This window comes from Orcinus orca, chromosome 9 (assembly GCF_937001465.1).
Source record: "Orcinus orca chromosome 9, mOrcOrc1.1, whole genome shotgun sequence".
Lineage (NCBI taxonomy): Eukaryota > Metazoa > Chordata > Mammalia > Artiodactyla > Delphinidae > Orcinus > Orcinus orca.
In genome coordinates this window covers 43,579,569-43,602,152 of record NC_064567.1, presented here as the reverse complement: position 1 = coordinate 43,602,152, position 22,584 = coordinate 43,579,569, and the positions used below count along the sequence as shown (strand labels likewise).

General features: G+C 33.6%; 1 protein-coding gene across 5 annotated transcripts in view; it reads left to right on the top strand.

The window, feature by feature from the left end:
* Positions 1-22,584, top strand: part of BBS9 (Bardet-Biedl syndrome 9) — a 432,087-nt gene that overhangs the window by 172,165 nt on the left and 237,338 nt on the right. For 3 of the 5 annotated variants that reach the window (XM_049714453.1, XM_049714452.1, XM_049714455.1), the window contains 6 exons: positions 3,251-3,432; positions 7,990-8,066; positions 10,978-11,031; positions 17,145-17,247; positions 18,719-18,823; positions 20,970-20,984. In XM_049714453.1, coding sequence (XP_049570410.1) covers positions 3,251-3,432; positions 7,990-8,066; positions 10,978-11,031; positions 17,145-17,247; positions 18,719-18,823; positions 20,970-20,984 — 536 coding nt within the window. The remainder of the gene's footprint in view (positions 1-3,250; positions 3,433-7,989; positions 8,067-10,977; positions 11,032-17,144; positions 17,248-18,718; positions 18,824-20,969; positions 20,985-22,584) is intronic. The other 2 variants (XM_049714454.1, XM_049714456.1) reach the window with 1 other exon arrangement.

Genomic DNA, 22,584 nt, shown 5'->3' with positions numbered 1-22,584 from the left:
TTCTTTTTACTGTAATGTATTTTTAAAGCATAGAACAAGTTTAAAATTTTTTTGTGGTTTAACTTAGAGGTCCTTTGCTTTGTCCTCTATTGCTTTATTGCAGCAAAAGTTCTTTCCATCCCAAGGGCAGATAAATATTTTTGTAGTTTCATATTTTTTAATTTAACTTTTAAAATCCATCTGGAATTTTGTTTGAATGTGTTGTTAAGGCCAGGATCTGTTTACTGAGTGAAGAAACAATTACCCTCAGATTCTTGAGCTAACTCTATTGTTTAATTTCATGCCCCATTGCTAAAATCACAAAATTATTGTGTGTCCTAGCAATATAACATCTTTGACCTTGAGTCCTCATAAAATACATTATTCTGGTTCCTTGGTTTAGCTGATGTATTTCAAGGACCAGAGTAATCTAGAGACCTTCATTTTGAAAGTGTTTACTCTAAGGATGTAAGTAAGTAATAAGGCACACAATACTTGATTTACTTGATGGCTTCTCCTAACATAAAATTCTATCACTCAGAAAATTTTACACATTAACTCACATGGACAATATTGTTTTAAAAATGTTCTTTAAGTAGAAAGATTAAAAAAATCTTGATTGTGTTCTTCTTTTATACTTAAATTGGACTTTATACTTAAGTTGGGCTTAACTTTAGGAACGATATATATATTTATATATATATTTAAAAATTTTCCTTTGCATTTAAGATACCGAGTGATGACATTACTTATATATTAAGTAGTGGTATAGACCTGTGTCAAAGTACTTTTTCCATCATAGATATTTTAGACAGAAATTTCACTGATTTATTCTAAAATTTTTAGAGCTTGTGTTAGTGTTCCTGTGGAATAAAACATGCAATGTTAAATGAATTCAGCTATTCTAAATTTCTGTTATTTGATCTAAATTGTAGGTAATGGCTCTAATACCATTGATAAGAAAAAAGTAAATTGCTTAAGATTTGGAATTTAGTGTTAAGACATTCTGGTGATGCTTGTTAAGCTCTTTGAGTAGGTAAAGACTCTGGCTTCTCCCTTTTCTGTTTGGACATCTCAAAACACCAGTAAAGATTTTTTTCTTTTTGAGACGCTGAAGAAATATGTGTATACACTACTATTCAAACTCTCTCTATCTGAACTCAACAACTTAATAGGTTCAGATAAATTTTTAGATAAATCCCTGTATCTAAATTGTTGCTATTTGCCATCTAAAACAGTGGGATGAAACTGATTCCGTAATAAGCTATCCAGTTCAAAGACCAAATAAATTTGGATAGTGAGGTATATTTGTAATGTCTCATGCTAGGTTTCCTTTATAATGGATCACTCAAAGGGGGAAGATAAAATGGAAATACACTTTTAGATTCAAAGGACTGATGATCACCACATTGTCTGAGAAGCTCTGCCTTTTAGTTTCCTAGCGTTTCCTTAGGACTTACTGTGTTCTCAGACTTTAGTAGGTCTGGGTGGAATGGGGAACAGACTACAGTCACAACTAACTCAATAGGGACAGAGGTTTGCCCTCTTGAAATGGGCTTGTCAGAGCTGGAAGTTGGGATTTCCATGGCCACTAAGTGGCTTCAGTTGCCTGCAAGGAAAGGGTCAGGCCCAGAGATACTACAGGGGTGAAAACGTTTTATTTTAGGAAAATAATTTTATTTGGGAGTATTTATTTTCTGAGCTATTTTGACGGAACCAGTTTGTTAAACTTAAAGACCTTTGAGGATCATCTCGTTTCACCCTCTCATTTTAGACATAAAGCATTTAGGAAGACTTCTCCAAGTTGACTCAGCTACATAGAGCAGAGTCAGAGCTAGAACCCAAGTCCCCTTTTTAGTTTTTAGCTAGTTTTTTAGCTATCAAATCAGTGATAACAATCTATTTTTTATTTTTCTGAAGTCACATTACAGAATTATGTATATATCCTGGAGAAAGTATGTATAGGAATATTGTGTTGAAGGCAGGTGGTGAAGTGGTTGCTGGTGGCCACCTTATGGGAAGGATCGAGCAATGGTAGTATTTACTGTCAATCAAGTTGAGCTTTTAGATTAATGAGCTGACCACTTGCCATGACCCAAAGTTGGGGAGTTTTAAAAATTCTTACTTGTTGTGAATGAGTCCTAGACTCATATACCTTAACTCCTTTTCTTCAGATAAATAGCAACACTTCTTTTCAAGTTCTTTTCTCTCTCAAGTTTTCTGTTGTTTTTGACTAATATTTAACCTTTAGAAAAGTGTTGGAAAACTTGTTTTTTGTTTTTTTTTTTAAATCACAGACCAATAGAAAACACAACAAACAAATCTAAAACAAATTCATTTTATATCAGTTCAAAATGACTTATGGCAATATTGAATTTTTTTCCCTCTGGGCAAGGTAGGGAGGAAGCCAATAGTGTTCATCTCAACTACTTTTTATAGCAAGTTCAGGGAAATGTACAACTTTTATTTTTAAGCATTTATGCTAAGGTTATCTATAATTTATATATTATGGCTATTTCTAGAGAATAACAGAGATGAGGGAGCCTAAGAGGGAAGGAAGAGTGAAAGGATGGGGAGGAAAAGAGATAATCAGGATGAGAAGAGTGATGGAGAAAGAGCTACTAAATGAGAAAATGGGATACTTCTATCTAAGAGTGAAGGGAAAGAGAGAACAGACCAGAGAGCTACTTGAATAGGAGTGCGTGTGAAGGAAGCCATGGTGAGTGGACCTGGGGAGGGAGGGGAAGCATGTCCCAAGGGTAGAGAGAAGGAAAAGGAAAAGAGCAGTGGGCACATTTCTCTTCAAGGCCTCATAGGGCTTCCTCCACTAACCTTCCCATTCCCCTGGATTGTCCCATCTTCCCTCCTGTGCCTCAGCCCTAGTCTTCAGCCAGCCAGGAGCCTAGCTCTTGATCCATTGTAGCTCCTATGTGTTGTTCACTGCTTATTATGAATCTGCCAAGTGGGAGGTGCAGTGAGGATTGAATGATACAAGTAAGACCTTGAAAAGCTCTTAGAGCATGAGTTGCCACATAGTTATGTCCCCAAAAGTGGAAGCTTTAATAATAATTGTTATATTTCTGTAAATATAAATCATGTTTGAAACATTTAAATTGAGTCCTTGATGTAAAACTTTAGAAGTAGATATGTTATATAGTCATTTTCTTAATGGTATGTTGAAGCTGAATCGAATGAAAATCTAGTTGGTCTAGATTAAATCTAAATCCACCAAAAATTTTAATTATGTCTCATTTTCTCTTCCTTTTTGTAGTGATTTAAAGGGAGTGATAGTCACTCTGAGTGATGATGGTCACTTGCAGTGTTCATACCTGGGGACAGACCCTTCTTTGTTCCAAGCTCCAAAAGTTGAATCTAGAGAACTAAACTATGATGAACTTGATATAGAATTGAAAGAACTTCAGAAAATCATCAAAGATGTTAACAAATCACAAGGTATTTCATTTGCAGCTTTTTATTATTTGATTTTAGTATTCATTGTAAAATTTATATTATTTTGTATATGGATAATGTTTTGTACATATTAGTTGATTTTCTCCCCCAGACTTAATTAAACTCATTTTTGTAAAAACAGCATTGCTCTTTAACACACTAGTCTTTGTGCTTAATTTGTATTTTATAGCTTCTGAAAAATATGTCCTGTTTAAGGTAATACTTTTGTTAGTGTGTTTCAGGGACAGTGCTGAGTTTTTTTCTTTAAACTCTAAGAAAGGAACATGTATTTCTTTGGATAGTGGTTTTAGACCTTTAGAATTACATTAAGGTTTAGAGTGATCATTTATTAACTTCTAATATCCCTGAAAAAATTTTAGTTGCTTATTTTAAAAGAAACCAAAGCAGTATGTGAATTACTACTTTGTTACTAAAAATGTAGTCATTTGCAGCCTAGTGATATAATTTATGTTTGTAGTTAATTAGCGATCCAAATGGAGTGTAGCCTGTGGTATGCTGATTTCTAATGACTCAGAGGCTGATGATATTTTCAGTTCTTGAGTTTTGTATAACTCAATATTACCTTACTTCGGGATTCACAGGGGTATAATTTTACTGTAAATTAAAAGGAGAAACAAAACAGCAATCCTGCAGTTTGAGTTGGACATGTGAAAAGCATTACTTTAAGTTCCCTTCTCAGGGTCAGGTAAAAGTATTTTTTTAATGAGAAAAAATATGGACTATTTTCACTTAAAAGAAATGTTAAAACAAGCAGGAATAATAAAAGAAGCAGAGCATCAAAAGCCAACCAAAACAACAGAGCCAATCTTAATCCTGGTCCAGTCACTTTCCTAGATTTATGTATTTTTGAGCCCATATTACCAAGAGACATTCAGAGGAATTTAGATAATATATTAAAAATATTAATATTAAAATAAAATTATTATGCTTTGGTTTTACACATTCTCTTAGAAAGTTTTGAAAATAAACAAGTGAAACTTAGGTCTTTTAAGTACCTCCAATTATTTAAAAACCCATTTGTTGTCAGGACCCTCATGTCAAATAGAGAATAGTTAAAACAGGATGTGTCATATTGCATATTTTTTTCCATTTTTGATACTAGTGTTTTGGGATTAATGGAATATAAGTCTCATTTTGTCACTTAAAAATGTAATTGGAGAAGAGTGGCATACATATGAAACATGAAATTTCCAGAGTTGGTTAAATAAGTTTAATGTGGCTTTTCGCTACAAATTTTGTGTCTTGAGGTTTTGGCCTTTCCATAAACAATGTGCTAACGATATTTTGATTAACACTTGATTATGTAAAGCAGTTCTCAGGTAAATCCCTTACAGCTAAAAGTTATTTTTTGGTGGCCATAGTGATGCCCTTGGGTGAGAAGGGTTAGGCTGTTTTACTTGTCATTACCCTGATTCTTCTGTGTATCTTAAAATAAGTGCTAATTAAGCTAGGGATGTACCCACAGACGAGTGCAAAGTTTATTATTTACATAACCTCAAAGTTAATATTTGAAGTTCTCTGCCCCTTCTTTGCCACCATCATTTGGTTTTATTCGAACAAAAGAAACCAAGACTCTTAAAAAAGAGAGACTTTTAACATATTTTATTTCTAGATATGGAAAAAATTTAGTATTCTCTACACTTATAAAATTGTGGTATATTTGTTCATTAAAATGCCTGTAATCGGGCTTCCCTGGTGGCGCAGTGGTTGACAGTCTGCCTGCTGATGCAGGGGACACAGGTTTGTGCCCCGGGCCGGGAAGATCCCACATGCCGCGGAGCAGCTAGGCCCGTGAGCCATGGCCGCTGAGCCTGCGCGTCCGGAGCCTGTTCTCCGCAACGGGAGAGGCCGCAGCAGTGAGAGGCCCACGTACCGCAAAAAAAAAACCCCAAAACCTGTAATTATATAAAAGCACCAAATCATTTCATTACAGAAGATTATGAGAAGTTAAAACTCTGAACTTTTTGATGACCTCATTATTCATTTAAATGCCACCTATTTTAATACAGTGACTTTAACTTGCAAAAAAGAAGTTCACAGTCTTGTGGGTTATGTTCAGCACTTTAAAGCTTGTTTTATTTCTTCAAAGCAAGAATTGCAGCAAAATGTAAAGCCAATTTAAAGACTATATTTTGTTTTACACATGGTATATATTATCTACTGTAATAAAAGTATTTTTGAAGCTGATTTTATGTGTGTAAGTTATATGAGGGATGTATGTTGTAAGCATGAAATTATAGTAATAATTTCTGTATGGCTTATGGATTTTGAAGCTTTTCATACTCAACTCATTAGTGAGAATCCTGCCTTGCATTTCTGTTACTAGTAGTCAACAACATCTATCAGTAGGCACTTTCAAAAACAGAGTTTCCTTATGATTGATTTAGACAGTTGATATGTTCTTTACTTGGGATGGATATGAAGGAAAGGGTACAATACTGAGATAGACTCCCACACAGCATACTTGTGTCTTCAGGAAGGGAAAGAGAGCAGTAAGACATGGGCGTATAAATGAAAGTCTTCACCCATTTGAAATATGTCTAGGATAACTAGGTTGCTTCTACCATTGAGTAGTAGAAACATTTGTACTTGGTAACCTTGTTGGAAGATGTGCTATTCGGGTTTATGTCTGGCTGCATATAACAGAATGCCTAAATAGGGTGGCTTAAATAAGGTACAGGTTTATTTCTTTCTCATGGAAAAGAAGTCCAGTAATGGGCAGTCCAGGGTTGATTTGGCAGTTCCAAAGTCATCAGGGACTCTGATTCCTTCTCACCCAGGGTCTTCTGTTGGTCTAGGATGGCTTCTGGAACTCCTGCCCTCACATCTGCAGCTGAGTCAGCCCACTTAACGATCTTTCCTGGAAGCCACATCCTGAACAGCTTCCACTTACATCTGACTGGCCACTCCAAGCTGCAAAAGAGCCTGGGAAATTTAGCATTTTGGTTGAGCACTTTGTTACTTAGGATAAAATTGGACTCTTTTTTAGTAAAGAAGAACTGAAGAATCTTTACTGGGTGGGCAACAAGCAGCCTTTTGTACTCTCACTAAGTTGTGGAAATTCTTATTCCAAACAGTGTAATATTGGTGGGAATGCCTGGTGGCAATTGTAGGTGGTTCTTCTCTTTGTGAGACAGCTGATTCATGTGACATCATCCATGTGCTTTCTATATTTTCAGTCAGCCATCCTCAGTGTGGGGGGATGTTTCCTCTCAGGATGTTTCCTCTCAGATGTGACCTCAGGGTCACAGGGTGATTTTAGCAGTTCCAGGCATTATGTGCAAGTATGATTTCCAGGGAAGAAGAGAGATATTTCTCCCAAGTGTCCCCATTTATTAGGGAGGACTAGCTTTCCCAGAAGCATGTACCGGCATGCCGACTCCCACCTTTCCTCACCTCACATCTGCTAGGATTAGGCTCCATGATCACGACTAAAACAACAAAAGGTCAGGGGAGAAATCATCATGATGGGATTTGACCAATTCAATAACTTTGAGATGAGGTGAATGCCTCAACAGAATTAGTGTTCTGCCACAAAGAAGGAGGAGAGAAGAATGGATGTTAGGGGGACAGCCAATAATCTGCCATATATATATGTATATATATACACATATGTATGTGCATTATTTATGTTTCTTATTTATTTAGGATCGCTATAACTTGTTCTTAATACCTCATTATACACTATAAACATTTTTTAAATTGTGAAATTTTCAATTATAAAGAGAAAATGAATATGGTCAAAATAATTCAGACAGTACTGAAAGCATAAACCCCAGGTCTTAGTTCCACTAGATTATTTAAAGGTAACCTTTATTAAAAGTTTTTGTGTATTCTTTGAGAAAATTTTCCTGTTTATATAATTGTTTTTACACAAATACGTGTGTATTAGAGACATTGTACTACATCTTGCTTTTTTTAAATCAATAACATATCTAGGATTTCTTTTCATGTCAGTATATAAAGATGGACCAGCACTCTTATTTAGAGTTTTGGGTTTTGGACCATTGCACAGTATTGATATACCATAATTTGGTTAACTATTTCTCTATTAATAGAAATATAATTTAGATTTAGGCTGCTTTGTTTTTAATAATTACTAGCAACAGAGAAACTCCTTGGGCATGTCTATGAGTATTGGGTAAATGTTTGGGAGTAGAATTGTTAAGTCACAGGGTATATGAATTTTACATTTTTTTGGTGAATTTTACATTTTGATAATTATAGCCAGTTTACCTTCAAAAGAGTTGTACTCTTTTTGGTTTCTACCAGTAGCTAAGGATAGGGAATTGAAATTCCTGACACTGGTCAGTCAATGGGTCACATCTTAGCTAATATCTTTGGAAAAAGAGACAGTTTTTCTTTCTAGTAATGTAGAAGGGAAAGAATTAGCATAAAGCTTCTCATTCTGTAATGCCTCAGTTTTTTTTTCAACTCGTGAGTATATTTTTGATATATGGTATAGATAAACCTTAAAACAACTATATACAGCAAGTTTTACTTTATGAGTAAATACATTTTTTTCTCTTAAAATTACAGGTGTATGGCCTATGACCGAGAGAGAAGATGACCTGAAAGTCTCTGCCGTGGTTTCTCCTAACTTTGATTCAGTATCTGTAGGTGTATTTGCAGACTTTCAAAGGGTTTGTGATAGTGGCGGACTCTGATAAATTGGGATCAAAATGTATTGGTTTAAATTCTGGGCCTCCAAATAGAAACTTTAGGGAAGATAAGTTTTAGGCTTTGTTACTTATAGAAAAAAACATTTCTGAGTTCTTTGTGTAATAAGAAGTTCCTTAGGCAGGATTTCTGTCTTAAAAAAGGGGGAGGGAAGGGAAATGGTCAAAGAGGTTCTCACCATTACTCTGAATCTACCTACTTTTTTTAAAAAAACTTTTTCAGTACTGAGTATTGAGATAATCCTAATCCAGATAAATAATACTGACCCCACTAGATTTTTGTTGAAGGTTCAATGAGATAATGTTTATGAAAGGCATAGCTCAGGGTTTGGTAATTTATAGTCTTTAATACATTATGGTGGTTGTGGTGGGGAAGTAGTTTAAGAATAGAGTTGGGCCAGGAATTATTTTTTCTCTCATTTCTATCTGTGTGACCCAGGGCAAGGTATTCAATTTTCTTAGTCTCAGTGTTCTCATCTGTAAAATGGGAATAGTAATAGAATCCACTTTGTTGAATTATGGTAATTAACTAACAAATCATTATAATAATAAAATTACATTTTAATTCTTTTAAAATGATCATCACGATCATCACCACCACAACCACCACCACCACCACCTGCATTCTACTTGTCTCCTTCAGTGCCATATCCTTAGTGCCAGTCACATAATGGGTGTTCAGTATATATTCGCTCTATAAATGAATTAATAAAGCTGAGAAACAAGAAAGGAGGACTGTCCTTGGTTACGTTACCCCATCTGTTTGTTTAGTCTTCTGTACGCACTTGTTAGATTATGGTTGGTTTTCTCTCACTGCCTGCAGTTTGGGCAAAATATATTAAGTTTATCTATATCTGTACCAAAGTTGATCAATTTAGGAAAGTGATTGAATTCACTGTTTTTTACTCTGTATGGAATTTATGTCATATAATTTTTGCTTAGGAAATGACTTTGATATTTACGTATCACAGCATAATATAGTGAGTAGTTCCATAAGCTTTTCAAAGATTAATCTTAGTATAAACAGCCAACCCAAGTTGTGATAAACATTAACATTGCCATAGTATAGTAAGTTGGGTATACGTAAAAAAAGTAGGACTATATATGAAAGAAACATTCACCCAGCTGAGTCACATAGTAGAGGTACTGTTTAAACATTGGATATTCAGCACACACCATTTCTCACTCTACCTGAAGGGTGTAGTCTGAGTGGAACATTTTTGCTTAGTTAGCTGACAAATGTACACACATTTTCTTGCCTTGGAAATGATTCTTTTTTTCCTTTGGGCAACTTATATAATTTTTTCTAGGTTCTCTTAAACATAGGCTATTTGGATTGAAATTCCCTTTCTGTTCTTTAGCAACTTTTGATCTTTCTGAGGAAAGGCCTTATGTAATAGCACTGTATTGTAATATATATTTCCCTATCAGTAACCTGGAGGGGTTTTTCCTCTTAACTAGATGTCTCTTTTCAGCTTCATTTCCCCTTCTTACTATTTCTTTCCTTCTTAAGAGATTCTTGAGAGTATCATATTCATCCCATTGGAAAACATCAGTCCAACGATTTAGGTGGCTGTGATGCTATGCTGTCTTTGTAGAGCTACTTCTCTCTGGCTGAAATTTCATGTTTCCAAAGGACTTTTGTCCCTGAAATATCTAGGTGTTTAGATATGGATTGAAAAGAGCAGGAAACAGGAGATGTTGGTTTCTCTTCCAGAACTGCCGACAGCTAAATGTAAAACATTTCCTGGATTTTAGGTAATACTAGAGCAAAAAGCCTGGCTTAATATTTTATTTTCAATCATTGTTATGAAAGCACACATCCAAAAAATAATATAATTAGTGTTAGAATGGTGGATTTCATAGAAGAGATAAGCATCGCTATCCTCTCTTCTTGACTGAGAAGTTGGATCAAAGTTCATATATAGTTTCCTATGGAATCATAAATAGAATATGAATCTCCCAACTCTTAATTATGCTGATGGCCATTACATCATAGTGATCCCCACTGCTTAGAAGTGATTTAATTTTTCTTAGTAAAATAATTCCAAATAGGTTAACAAAGTACAATGGATTTATTCATTGTTGGACAGAGACTTCATGATCTTAATTGTTCCCTCAGGAATTCATGTGGGTATTATTAGAAAATATGGTACGCTTTGATCTTATTCTATTATAGAGTGACCATATTTTCCTCTCAACCTACCACTCTAAAAAAAAGTTATAAATTCTAAGGAAATGTTTGCTCTATTATATTATATTCTGAATTCTTTAAGAGATAGGACCAGGTAACCAAGGCTGATGCTCAAAGAGTAAAAGAGTTTATGATATGCGCTAGGAAAAAAAAAATGCACTCCTACTTTTGTTTTATTTTCTAGATGTAAGGCCACTCAATCTTTATATCATTAGTTACATGTCTTAGATATCAATACATATCATTAATCAGAATAAAACATACCTTTGGCAAGCTAAAAATACAAGGACCTAAAAGAATGGTGTACTGTTTATATAGAAAATATACAGAAGTCTTCTTTTCTATAATATAAAGAATGAGTAAATAGAATTAGTTTCAGTTTTTAAGGACATTTGGCAATAGAGTAGTTTGATAGTAAAATATGTGAACTTTTCTTCCCTTTTTGGAGTCGTGGGTTTTTAAATATTAGCTTGTGACTTTCTTAATGAAGCCATCCAAAAAGCCACACTGACTCTTTTAGTCTGCCATCAGAGTGATAAATCCTTTATAGTTTTTTTTGGTGGTGAGAAGTATGTATCACACCTACTGTGTTTACTCATTGATGTGCAGTATTGAAACTATTCTTTCCTTCTCTTCTCAATTCTGTGTTTACAGCAATCTACTGATGTTGAAGTGGGAGCTGACCTTGTCCCTTCAGTCACAGTGAAGGTATTGTACATAGTTCTAGACTGTAATGTGCAAACAATATCACACATTTCATCACATCTGCCACTTGTCACCCTATAAGTAGCTTATGGAAATGTAAAACAAACACTTGGTGGGCAGAACTAATAAACATTTACCAGAGAGAACATCAAAATGGCCAACAGACACATGAAAAGATGCTCAACATCACTGATCATCAGGGACATGTGCATCAAAACCACATGAGATATCACTTCACACCTTAGAATGGCTGTCATAAAGAAGACAAGAGACAACAGGTGCTGGTGAGGATGTGGTGAAAAGGGAGCCCTTAAATATTGTTGGTGGGAATGTAAGTTGATCCAACCACTTTGGAGATCAATTGGAGGTTCCTCAAAAAATTAAAAAAAAAAATCTGTATGACCCAGCAACTCCACTTCTGGCTATAAACCAAAGGAAATGAAAATAGTATTTCCCACGAGAGATATACACTCTCATGTTTATCGCAGTATTATTCACAAAATAGCCAAGATGTGGAAACAACCCAAATGCCTATCGATGGATGAATGGATAAAAAAAGATATGGTACATATACACAATGGAATATTATTCAACTATGAGAAGGAAGGATATCCTTCCATTTGCAACAACATGGATGGATCTTGAGCACGTTATGCTAAGTAAGATAAGTCAGACAGAGAAAAACAAGTCCTGTATGATATCACTTATATGTGGGAATCTAAAAAAGTTAAGCCTGTAAAAAACAGAGGGTAAAATGGTGCTTACCAGGGGATTGGGGGCGGTTAAGAGTGATGATGTTTAAGGGCACAAACTTGTAATGAGTAGTAAATAAGCCATAGAGATCTAATACACCGTATAATGAATATAGATAATATTGTACTATAATTATGTAATGTGATAAATATCACTGCCTTGGCAATCATATTGCAATATATAAATGTATCAAAGTAACATGCTGTACACGTTAAATGTACACAATGTTACACATTAAATTTATTCAATTAAACAAAAGATTTCTTGGTTAAAAAGTTACGAAAAAGAAAAACCCAAACACTTGACATTTGTGAGTTTTCCTCAGCCTTGAGTAGTAAATAGATAGCCTTTATTGTTTACTACAAATATAAAACTAGTAATTGCATTTATAGCAATATGTATATAACAAAAATTGTTATGACTTATTCCTACCATTAATTAAATGTGTAGTGTGATTAAGGGTCTTTTTTCTAGAAACAAAATTAGTATTTAAATATACTAAAGGAATTGTGTCATCACATTCATAGTAGACCAAGCAGTTGATTGTATTATCATATATATATTGGGGAATCATATGAATGTTAATAATATCTTTCTTCTATGTATGATTATGTGTGTGTTTGAAAAGAATTTCCAGCCATCTATCTGCCATAGTATTAACTTTAAATGGATGTATTTATGGCAAGAAAATATTAAATGAAGAAGCCACAAAATAGAGTAGTGACAAATTGATAGTCCCCAAAAAATAGAATATGAAGGATGTGGTTTTGGTTAAGATTTTTAGTCCTGCCGTTGTAGAATTTTAGAACTAGAACTCAAATGTAGAACCCTCTTAAGGCATTTAGATTAAAGTGTGGTAATAAGTCAGCACATTATTAAGCTGAAAATATTTATCACTGCCCAGACTTTGGAGCCAGGGAAAGTTGTGGATCTTGGCGATTTGCTAAGTCAAAACTTGGACGGGGCTTTATATTTTCTTAGATTATGGGTTGCTGTCCTTGGAGGAGTTTGACAGGGCACCAGGCTTTACCAATTGTGTTCGCTTATACTAGACCCAGCGGGTGGCCCAAGTGTGGGGATCTTTGGTAGAATTTGAAGGGAGCCCAATCTTATAACAGTTTCCTAAGCTAATTTTTTTGGATTCTTGCCACTGGTAGCAAGGGTGGTCTTTTCCCAGTCTCCATTCCCCCTGTCCAATCAAAGGCTCTATCCCATTAATACTTCTGAGTCTGGAAAAGCATTAGTGGCAAGAAATCAATCATTTAAGAAAAAAAAACCAACAACCCTGTAGCGTTCCAGGAATGATCTATAGACTTCTGTGTAGGGAAATCTCTTTTATATCTATCTACTGATACTGTTCTGACACATAACATAATAATTCAGGAGCACACTGCAAATTGCAAAAAGAAATCTTGTACCTAAACCAGATAACTTTGCTCATGCTAATTTTTTCCCTCACTACTAGTTACTGCTATAAATAAATACACATTTCCCTCCCATGCCGTTCTTAAGCTTTCATGTGTAATAGCCACCTTAAAATGGTGGCATGACACTATTGGAAAATTCTCCTTCATTAGGAGAATAACATTTAACTATGTTTGAGAATGGCTAAGTCACAGCTCTCTTCCTTATTGCCATTATAAAAGAATGGGAAAGAATGCGACACACAAGAGTTGCACAAAATCAGCTGGACTTAAGCAGCAGACACCATGACTTCCTGATTCTGCCTGACAGTTCCTATACAAATTTCTGTTATAAATCTCTCCTTATAGCCTTTTATAACAACAGCAGCCAAGATATATAACCATGGAAGTTTCCATCATAATAAATCCTGTTAATTGAGAAAATTTTTCCATCTGTTCCAAGTGAATGAAGATGTGGCTACCTTGAGTGTGTGTGCGTGATGCGTGACCATCTATCTATTGCAGGCAACTAAGGCAGAGTGGTTGTTAATACCTGGCCTTTGGAGTCATGTTTATATATCTAGGATAAAAATTTAGTATTATGTTTCCTGAGGATCATATTTTATTTTGTTAGAAATGGAAAATAGCATGGAAAATTCAGATATTAATTTTCATATTTCCCCCTTAATATAATTATTTTTCTCTTAAAATATGAGGTTTATGGTCTAGCCAAGTCTTTAACTTTTTTTTTGGCTCAAACACAACTCTTCTTTGTTACTGTAGTTATTTTTGTCACACATCTTCTTGATTCACTTTTGAAAGTGCCTAGTCCATTGTTGGGATTCAATAGATCTGTGTATGAGAGTTATCACCATTGATCTTGCATCTAAACTAAATGCAAGCACTTGTAACAAAGTAAAATTGTACGATTGTTGTCTAAGTACATGTTGTTATGCCAGGCAGAGTCAGAACGTCTGCTGTCTTAAAAATGGCTTATTCTACCTCAAGGATTTTTCATTTTCATTTTTAAAACTAACCTCTCACAAGATGTTCCTGGTCATAGTTTTCAGCTCTCTTGCACATGTTGGCTGGATGGTCTTAGACGTATTATTGAGCTTCTGTGAACCTCTATTTTTAAACTGTAAAATGACGGTACTTCTTCATTTGCAGAGTTATTTTGGGACTTAACCACAATTGATTAAGAGTGTGGGCTCTGGATTCTGACAGACAGAAGTTAAATTGTGCTTCTTCCACTTATAATCAGAGTAGCGTTAGTCAAATTATCTAGCTTCTCTGAGCCACATTTTTCTCTTATGTAAAATGGTATATTGTGATAGTACCTGTTTCACAATGTTGTAATGATTAAATGAGATAATACACATAAATAATTTATTAGCATGGTTTCATGAATATAGAAAGCTGCTAATGGTTATTATCATTAATTTTATTTAAAAATATATGTACAGACCAGCATATTATTGTTAACAGTAAAATATTGAAATTGTGTTCTGTTTATTTAGTGGAATAGCTATCATGTCTACAGCACATGCGTACTTTCTTCTTCCCATAATTACCATCAGTGTTTTATTAAAAAGGTATTATGCTTTTTATAATGGTCAGATATCATTACAGAATCTTTGTGGTATGCAGATTTCCCGCCATGTATTCCCAGGGCTTATAAAGTAAAAATTGAGGGTTCATTGTTCATTTGCTGTGTTTATTGTACTTATTTGCATCAATAGTTGTCCTTTAAAATTTTTACTTTGCAAGTCAAAAATTTTGTGCTTATTTTAAGTTGTACAGAATATCCACATCATTTAAAATTAATACAAGACATTTACTGAATCTAATTATATGTGTATAATGTTTGTGGGCCAGATGTATATTCTTGTATATTGTTTATCTATCGTATGTATGTATATATATAATTAAGGAATAGTTGATACATGCCTTTTACCTAAGAGAAAATTCAAAATGACTTTTCTTAAAAATTAAGTATGCCCTTGCATTATGTCAATTAATAATGGAATGTATCTGTCTCATATACTAGAGTCTAGTAACTAGACTAAATTATTCCATAGCAAAGGTGCCATGTATAATAGAAGAGTGCTTCTCAACTCTGGTTGTAAATAGCTATCACCTGGGGAACTATTAAAGCAATACCAATACCCAGGTCTACTCCCAGAGATTGTGATTTAGTTGGTCTAGCAACTCTACCTGGCCAGTGACTGTGATAAATCTGGCTTACCATGTGGATAAACTCATCCAAAGAGACTGTTCAAAGAGGCTGGGGCTTTTAGGAGACAAAATCCAAAGAGAGAATGTTCCCAGTGGAAGCCAGATCTTTAAGCTTTTTCTTTGATGCCCCTAGCATTGTGGCCCAGTAAAGATCCTTGGGCCTGATGGATTCTATTGACGTTCCTCCTCAGGGTGAGTGAGAGAAGTCCTGGCCTTCTCTACCCATACCCACCCTATTTCTCAGTCAAACTGTTAACCCAGAATTCATAGCTATTAACTCTGACTGGAATGGGAATTATCATTCCAAGCATCATCAACTAAGAGCACCAGTTTGGAAATGCAGCCAGCTTAGAAATGCAGCAGTCATTATTGCCATTCTTTGATATTTTCTAGAATTAGTTATGTCAGGTATTTTTGTATTAAGCCGTGGAAGAAAATGTAGTGCTTTGATATGTATTTAAACTATTGATAGTAAATACCTACCTAGAAAGGAAATCTTTAGAGCGTAACTTGTGTAAAAGGTAATATACTGATACTAGATAAAATAAATAATTCATGATGCCACATCTATACATGTAAAGAAGAATGAACACATATCTCATGATGTAATTATTCACCAGACATGAGGGCAGATGTTTTTGGTCTGCTTTTGAGAGAACATTTTTTAGTAGCTTTATTGAGATATAATTCACATACCATACAATTTGCTCTTTTAAAGTGTACAATTCAATGATTTTTAGTATATTTGCAGAGTTGTAGAATGATGACCACAATTTAATTTTTGAACATTTTTGTCCCTCCAAGGGAAACCCCATATTCATTAGCTGTCACTTGCTGTTCTCTCCATTCCCCCACCCCCAATCCCACTACTATCCCAAAGCAACTACTAGTCTATTTTCTGTCTCTGTAGATTTATAGATTTTCCCACTCTAGATATCTCATATAAATTGAATCATATAATATGTGGTCTTTGTGACTGGCTTCTTTCGCTTAGCATAGTATAATGTACCCATGTTGTAGCATGTGTTAGTACTTCATTTCTTTTTGTTATTATTAATATTATTAAATATTATTCTGAATAACATTTCATTGTAGAGACATACCATATTTTGTTTGTCCATTCATCAGTTGATGGACACTTGGGTTGTTTCTAGTTTTAGCTATTATGAATAGTACTGCTATGAACATGTGTACAAGTTTTTGGATGGACATATGTTTCATTTCTCTTGGCATGGAATTGTGAGGTCAGATGGTAATTTTATGTTTAAGTTTTAAAGAAACTGTCAAACTTTTTTCTTGAATGGCTATACCATTTTACATTTCCATCAGCAATTTATGCAGGTTCTAGTTTCTCTACATTCTTGCTAACACCTGTTTTTGTCTGTCCTTTTGGTTATAGCATTTAAGTAGATGTGTAGTAGTATCTCATTGTGGTTTTACTTTGTATTTCATACAAAGATTTTGAGCATTTTTTCACGTGCTTATTGGCTATTTGTACATCTTCTTGGAGAAAAGTCTGTTCAACTCCCTTGCCCAGTTTCTAACTGAGTAGAACTTTTTAATCTACTACCTATGTTACAGGTTATGTTTTGTGACAGCTCATTTTTTTTTCTCAGATGGTATTTCCTAATTATTTGCTAATGATTTTTTAAGTAGTTGTGATATTCTATCAATTTGGAAAAAATGTAATTTTTTTATTAATAACGATTTCTATTTTCTCAGGTCACACTGCAGAATCGAGTGACATTACAAAAGATCAGATTATCGGTCTATGTACAACCACCTTTAGTATTGACTTGTGATCAGTTCACCTTTGAATTTATGGGTAAGTGTTTTGTTTTGGCTTAAAGTCTATCATGGTATGAGGTTTTTTTTAATTAAAATTTTTTTTATCAGTGGGTTTATTTCATGGCTATATTTCTTGTCTGAATAGTGAGACTGGTATCTTCCTGAAATAAATGATTGTGTTGTTTTGCTTATATTTTCCCTCCAAACATCAAGCATGGACATTCAGTGAATGGCTGTTAAGTTGAAGTAATTACAAATTTTCAAGCGCTTTTCTTAATAATTGTACTTAAATACTATATTTTGGAAGGCTTTTTTATTGGTGTTTCTCTAGTGAGCTATTTATTGAATCTGTAATGTTTGAAGAAAGAATATTGGCTTTGGAGTCTGGCCTGAATTTGAATCCTGGCTCTGACACTCAATGTGTAACCATGGGCAAGCTACTTTAGTAATTACTTGGAGCCTCAGTTTTGTTTTGTTTTAATCTGCAGAAAGGGGATAATGATATCTGTGTTACAGAACTGTTTTAATTAGAATTTAATCAGAAAATTAATTGGACTTAATTAGAAAATGAATCTATGTAAGGTAACTGTAGTAATGCCTAAGATTTCTTTGCATAGGGTCTCTCTTACCACTTACATCCAGTTGTCATTAGTCCTGTTAAAATGATTTCTGAATTATCTTTCAAGTCTTTTTCTGTCTTTCTTCACTGCTACTGTTCAGCTGGGAACCCTATGTCTTATTCACAAAAAACAAGAACATATCTCTCTTTTTTCCTTTTTATAACCAACCCCTACCTTAGGTGCCCGACAGATAGTAGAAACTCAGTAAGTATTCATTGAATCAGTGAATGAGTGATTGAATGGTTGAGGTAAACTTGTAGGTGATATCTCACTTTATTTTTTAATTTTTCACAATACTTCCAACTTGTCTTTCTAAAACACATTCTGGACCATTAATTTTTCAAGTTAAAAACCTCTTATAGCTCTCTAATGCAGGTTGGAGGTCAAATACATGAATATGGAAGGCTATGCACAATCTGCCAAGTTGCCACAGTTTTAGTTACATCCATATCCAATTCCCCCTTCCATTTTCTCCTGCAGTCTGTGTTCTAGCCATGATAAGGTACTATTTCCCACTCCCAAGTTCTCTTGCCCTTTGCGTACCTTTTGCTTTGTTCATGCTGCCTGTTCATCTGAGTAAAGAGAAGCAGTGGTGTAGAATGTTAGGTACTCTTGTTCTGGAGTCAATTCCCAGCTCTGTATTAGCTATATGACCTTGGGCAAGCTTTTTAATCTCTTTGTAGCCATTTTCCTCATGCACCAAAAAATGGGGATAATAATAATACCCACCATGTAGGGTTGTTGTGAGGATTAAATGAGTTAATCTATGTAATTGTTATGTAAAGTGCTTAAGACAGTAGCTGGCATGCAGTATATATCTAATTTTAACTGTTTGTTAATAATAATTGTCCAAAATTATGTAATATATTATTTTTACATTGCTTTTAGCACCAGAGATGACTAGAACAGTAGGCTTTTCTGTTTATCTGAAAGGAAGTTATTTACCACCTGAATTGGAAGGAAATGCTGTTGTTTCTTATTCCAGACCTACAGGTAAGCATACAGTTGTTCATGAATTTACAAGCCTAATCACTTCTTTTAAGTTATTGGAGTTATGAGTTAAATGTTTAAGTGTTTAAAATGGGAAAACACATTGTAAAATATTATTAAATGAAAAAATATTCTTTTCTAGTGTTAAATAAAAATGTATGTTCAAATTACTTTGATGTGTTATGAATAATTAGTGATAGTCTATTTAGCTGATTTCCATATGTAATGTTTGATTCTATCTTTTCAATTAATAGCAAATATGATGTATTTTTATTCCCACTAGAAGAATGTTATTTAGTCAGACTTCATGTGTTTGAACTAAAGAGAAAAACCTAGTCTGAATTAGTAAAAAAGACTATTATGGGTTGCTGTAATATTAAGTCAGTCTTCAGAGTTTCAAACACTGCTTTAGTGATTAAATAAAACTATTATCTTACATGTTAAAATATTTAAGAACAGGATCTGTATTATTTCAAGAAACTCTTAATAGATCAAAAATGTTATCTTTAGTCCAGTTGAGATCTAATTATTATAAATTTCAACTTGGGTTCAATTTTATAGTTTTGTGTGTGTGTGTGTATGTGTGTGTGTGTAGTGAATTTTTCATAGTAACAGTTTGACAATTAGTTGATTGATAGAATAAGAATAATTAGTTATTGCTTTTTTTAAAAAACGTTTAAATGTAGTGTAACTGATAGGGTATTTCAACAATGTTGCATTTGTGTTTTTTAAGCATTTCTGTACAGTTTTCTTAATTTAAAAAGCTTAGAGATGCCTTATTCATATTTTTTTCTCTCTGTTGATACCTAGTTTGCTTACTTAGCAATGTTTTTATGAGACTGATGCAACTACCTACTGTGCTAACAAGGCACCTTGGCAATGTTTTTAATAATAGTAGTTCTTATTTTGTCTAAGTGAATTTTCTGTTTTATGCATTGACAACTCTATGCTTGGAGGTGATTTTGTAACTTTAGTACATGTTTTCAAAATCTGTTTCTCCTTTATAAGTTATTTTGCTTTAAATTATAAAAAAAATCATTTCTGGCCAGAAGTGACCACTTTAACCATTTACCTGTATTTTCAAAATTTGGGGTAACATAAATATTTTATGGTTAAATGGCTTTGCGAAAGCTGGCTTTGGAGAGAAATACAAATCTTCTGTAAGGGATCAAAGAATGATGGACTTCTTAGTTGGATGTTTCTGAAAAGAGCATTGAAATGTTCAGTGTTATTTTAATTTTGAGTTGTGAAATAAAAAACAGGAAATGTTGGCTAAAATCTCTAGATCATTTATCATTAATTGAACATCTCAATAATCATAGGCATGATTATACTTTTTATCTTTGTTACACCTTGTGTATGTAGTTATAGAGATTGTTGATGCCTTAATTCAACTAGTTATTTCATTTGCTTTCAAGGAAAAGTAGTGAAAGTGGTTGAAAATAAAGAAATGGATTACCTAGCAAGTGGACAAAAGGCTTAAAAATTCATTACAAAGTTATAAAATCATTCAGTGAGCTTATGGTTGCACATACCATTTTTAGCTATTATGCTTTTCTAAAGACAGAATTTGAAAGACTATAAATTGTTACTAAACCAAAGAGCATAGGCATTAATTAGTTGAAAGTTAATTAGACGTTAAAGTAAAAACAAGTCTATAAAAGTAAAAGAATACCAAGACAAGCTGAAAAAAAATAGACATTGTTCCATAGTAGTATCTATTAACTAAAGTTATAATATAAGCAAGACTAACTGGAAATATTAATATTATATATTTGTCTTTCACTCAAATTTTTTCCAAAAAATTCATTTAATGCTCTTGATGTCATTTACATATTGAGTCTGGTTTGCTTTTGGCTAGATCATGTATCTTTACCTCTTTTTGCCACATTTATACTGGAATAACACCCTCTCATGGATTTCTGAGAATGGATGAAATATATTGTTAGATTTCATTTATTCATGTTACATTCTTCAATTGTGAATTGGCTTATCTTTATTGGAGGGCCATTTAAATCATCTGTAAGAATCTTCAAAATTTTAAATTATATTTTAAGCAGATATGTGTTAAGTTTGTGTTGTAATTTTATAACAGATAATTTGTTACATTTTCTACCCTATCCCTTTTTGAATTGCCTCTGATGGATAGATCGAAATCCTGAGGGTAAGTGAAAAGATAATTTAGAACAAAATGAATTTCAGAACTGAAATTTGGTCAGTTAATTCAATTGGTATTATACCATGAATGAATTCTTTTTATGGACTACTGTTTTAACTATAGCAACCTCTTTAGGGTGATTCAGTGCCTTGATCTGGCTATGGAGAAGCTAGTATATGTTTCCACTTATAGATACTTGTTATTCATTATTAGTTGTTTCAGAGTCATGAGAAACAATGAAGCTCCATGACTTTTCTGAACAAAACCAAAGGCACCACTGACAACTTATTTTTGTAAGTCATTGGTGATTTACCTGTATGCTCAGTTATCTTGGTTTACTTAAAAAGAGTAAGGAAAAAAATTCTGAATTCTAAATTGTATGATTCTGTATACCCCAAAATATTCACCTCTTTGATCAGAATGCCATGTGTACTCATTCTATGGGCCTGTTTCTTGTCTTGTTAGAATTTGTGGGGGAATATCATCAAGGGACTGACCCCTTGAACTTGCCTGGGTCAGTGTTGTCACCATTTTGTTTTCCCCAAATCCTTTGTTTATTACTCTGCTATAATACTTATCATACTATGAATTTCATTAAGTTTGTTCCTTAGGTTCCCCTAGTAGATTTTTGAGCTCTTTAAGAGCAGGGTTCAAGTACTTAGGATTGTGCAGTATCTGGTTATATGACAGGTACTCTATAAGGATCTTCTACTTTGATTATTTTTCCTCCTAGACACAGACTTAATGTGATGGTTTGTCTTAGTTTAATAGCCATTTTAGATTAGTATTAGATAACATTAATTAGTAATAATTAGATAAATAAAATACTTAAAAATAATGGCATTATTTACTCATATAGTTTTGGTGGTGCCAACAACCTGAGTTGCATAGTGTCTGGGAGGTGAATATATATTTATATGAGAAATATTTTAATAGAAGTAAATTGTCAAATTAGAATTTGGGTTATTAAAAATAATTTTAATAATGAATATTTACATTTTACTTTGCAAGATTTCATGTAACTGATAAGATTTTGCAATAACTTTTATAAAATACAATATTATTATTTAAATTATTTGTTTTGAGTTTTAAAAAAATCAGTAAAGGTTATTAGTGAAAGGAATTTATTTCCTCTTACTAAAAATTCAGATCAAACCATGAGAAAAAAAATCACAATATATGGAAATTTTAGTATTTCAATGCAAACCTGAAGCTGGTTTTAATAATCTCTTATTATATATTTTAAAATTATAATTAAGCTTCAGGGAGTAGAGTTGAAGTATTCAGCTTTACCTAGTAGGCAAGAAAATAATATGTTGCCACTTAGATCTTACTTACATAAGGCTTCAAATTTCAAAGACTTTTCCATTTTATTGGCCTGATCTGTTCAGGCTGTATTGCAGATAAGCAGTCCTGCTTTTACATATGGAAAAAGAGAAGCAAACGAGGTTTTATGTTGTCCCATAAGAGTTTGTCTCCATTATTTCTGCATTAAAGTTACATGACATGGGCAGTGTAAAACATGACTGCAGATGGAGCACAGTACGTAGCCAGACATAACAGGAAGGGATCAAGGAAGTTCTGGCTACCAGACATTGCTACTGCT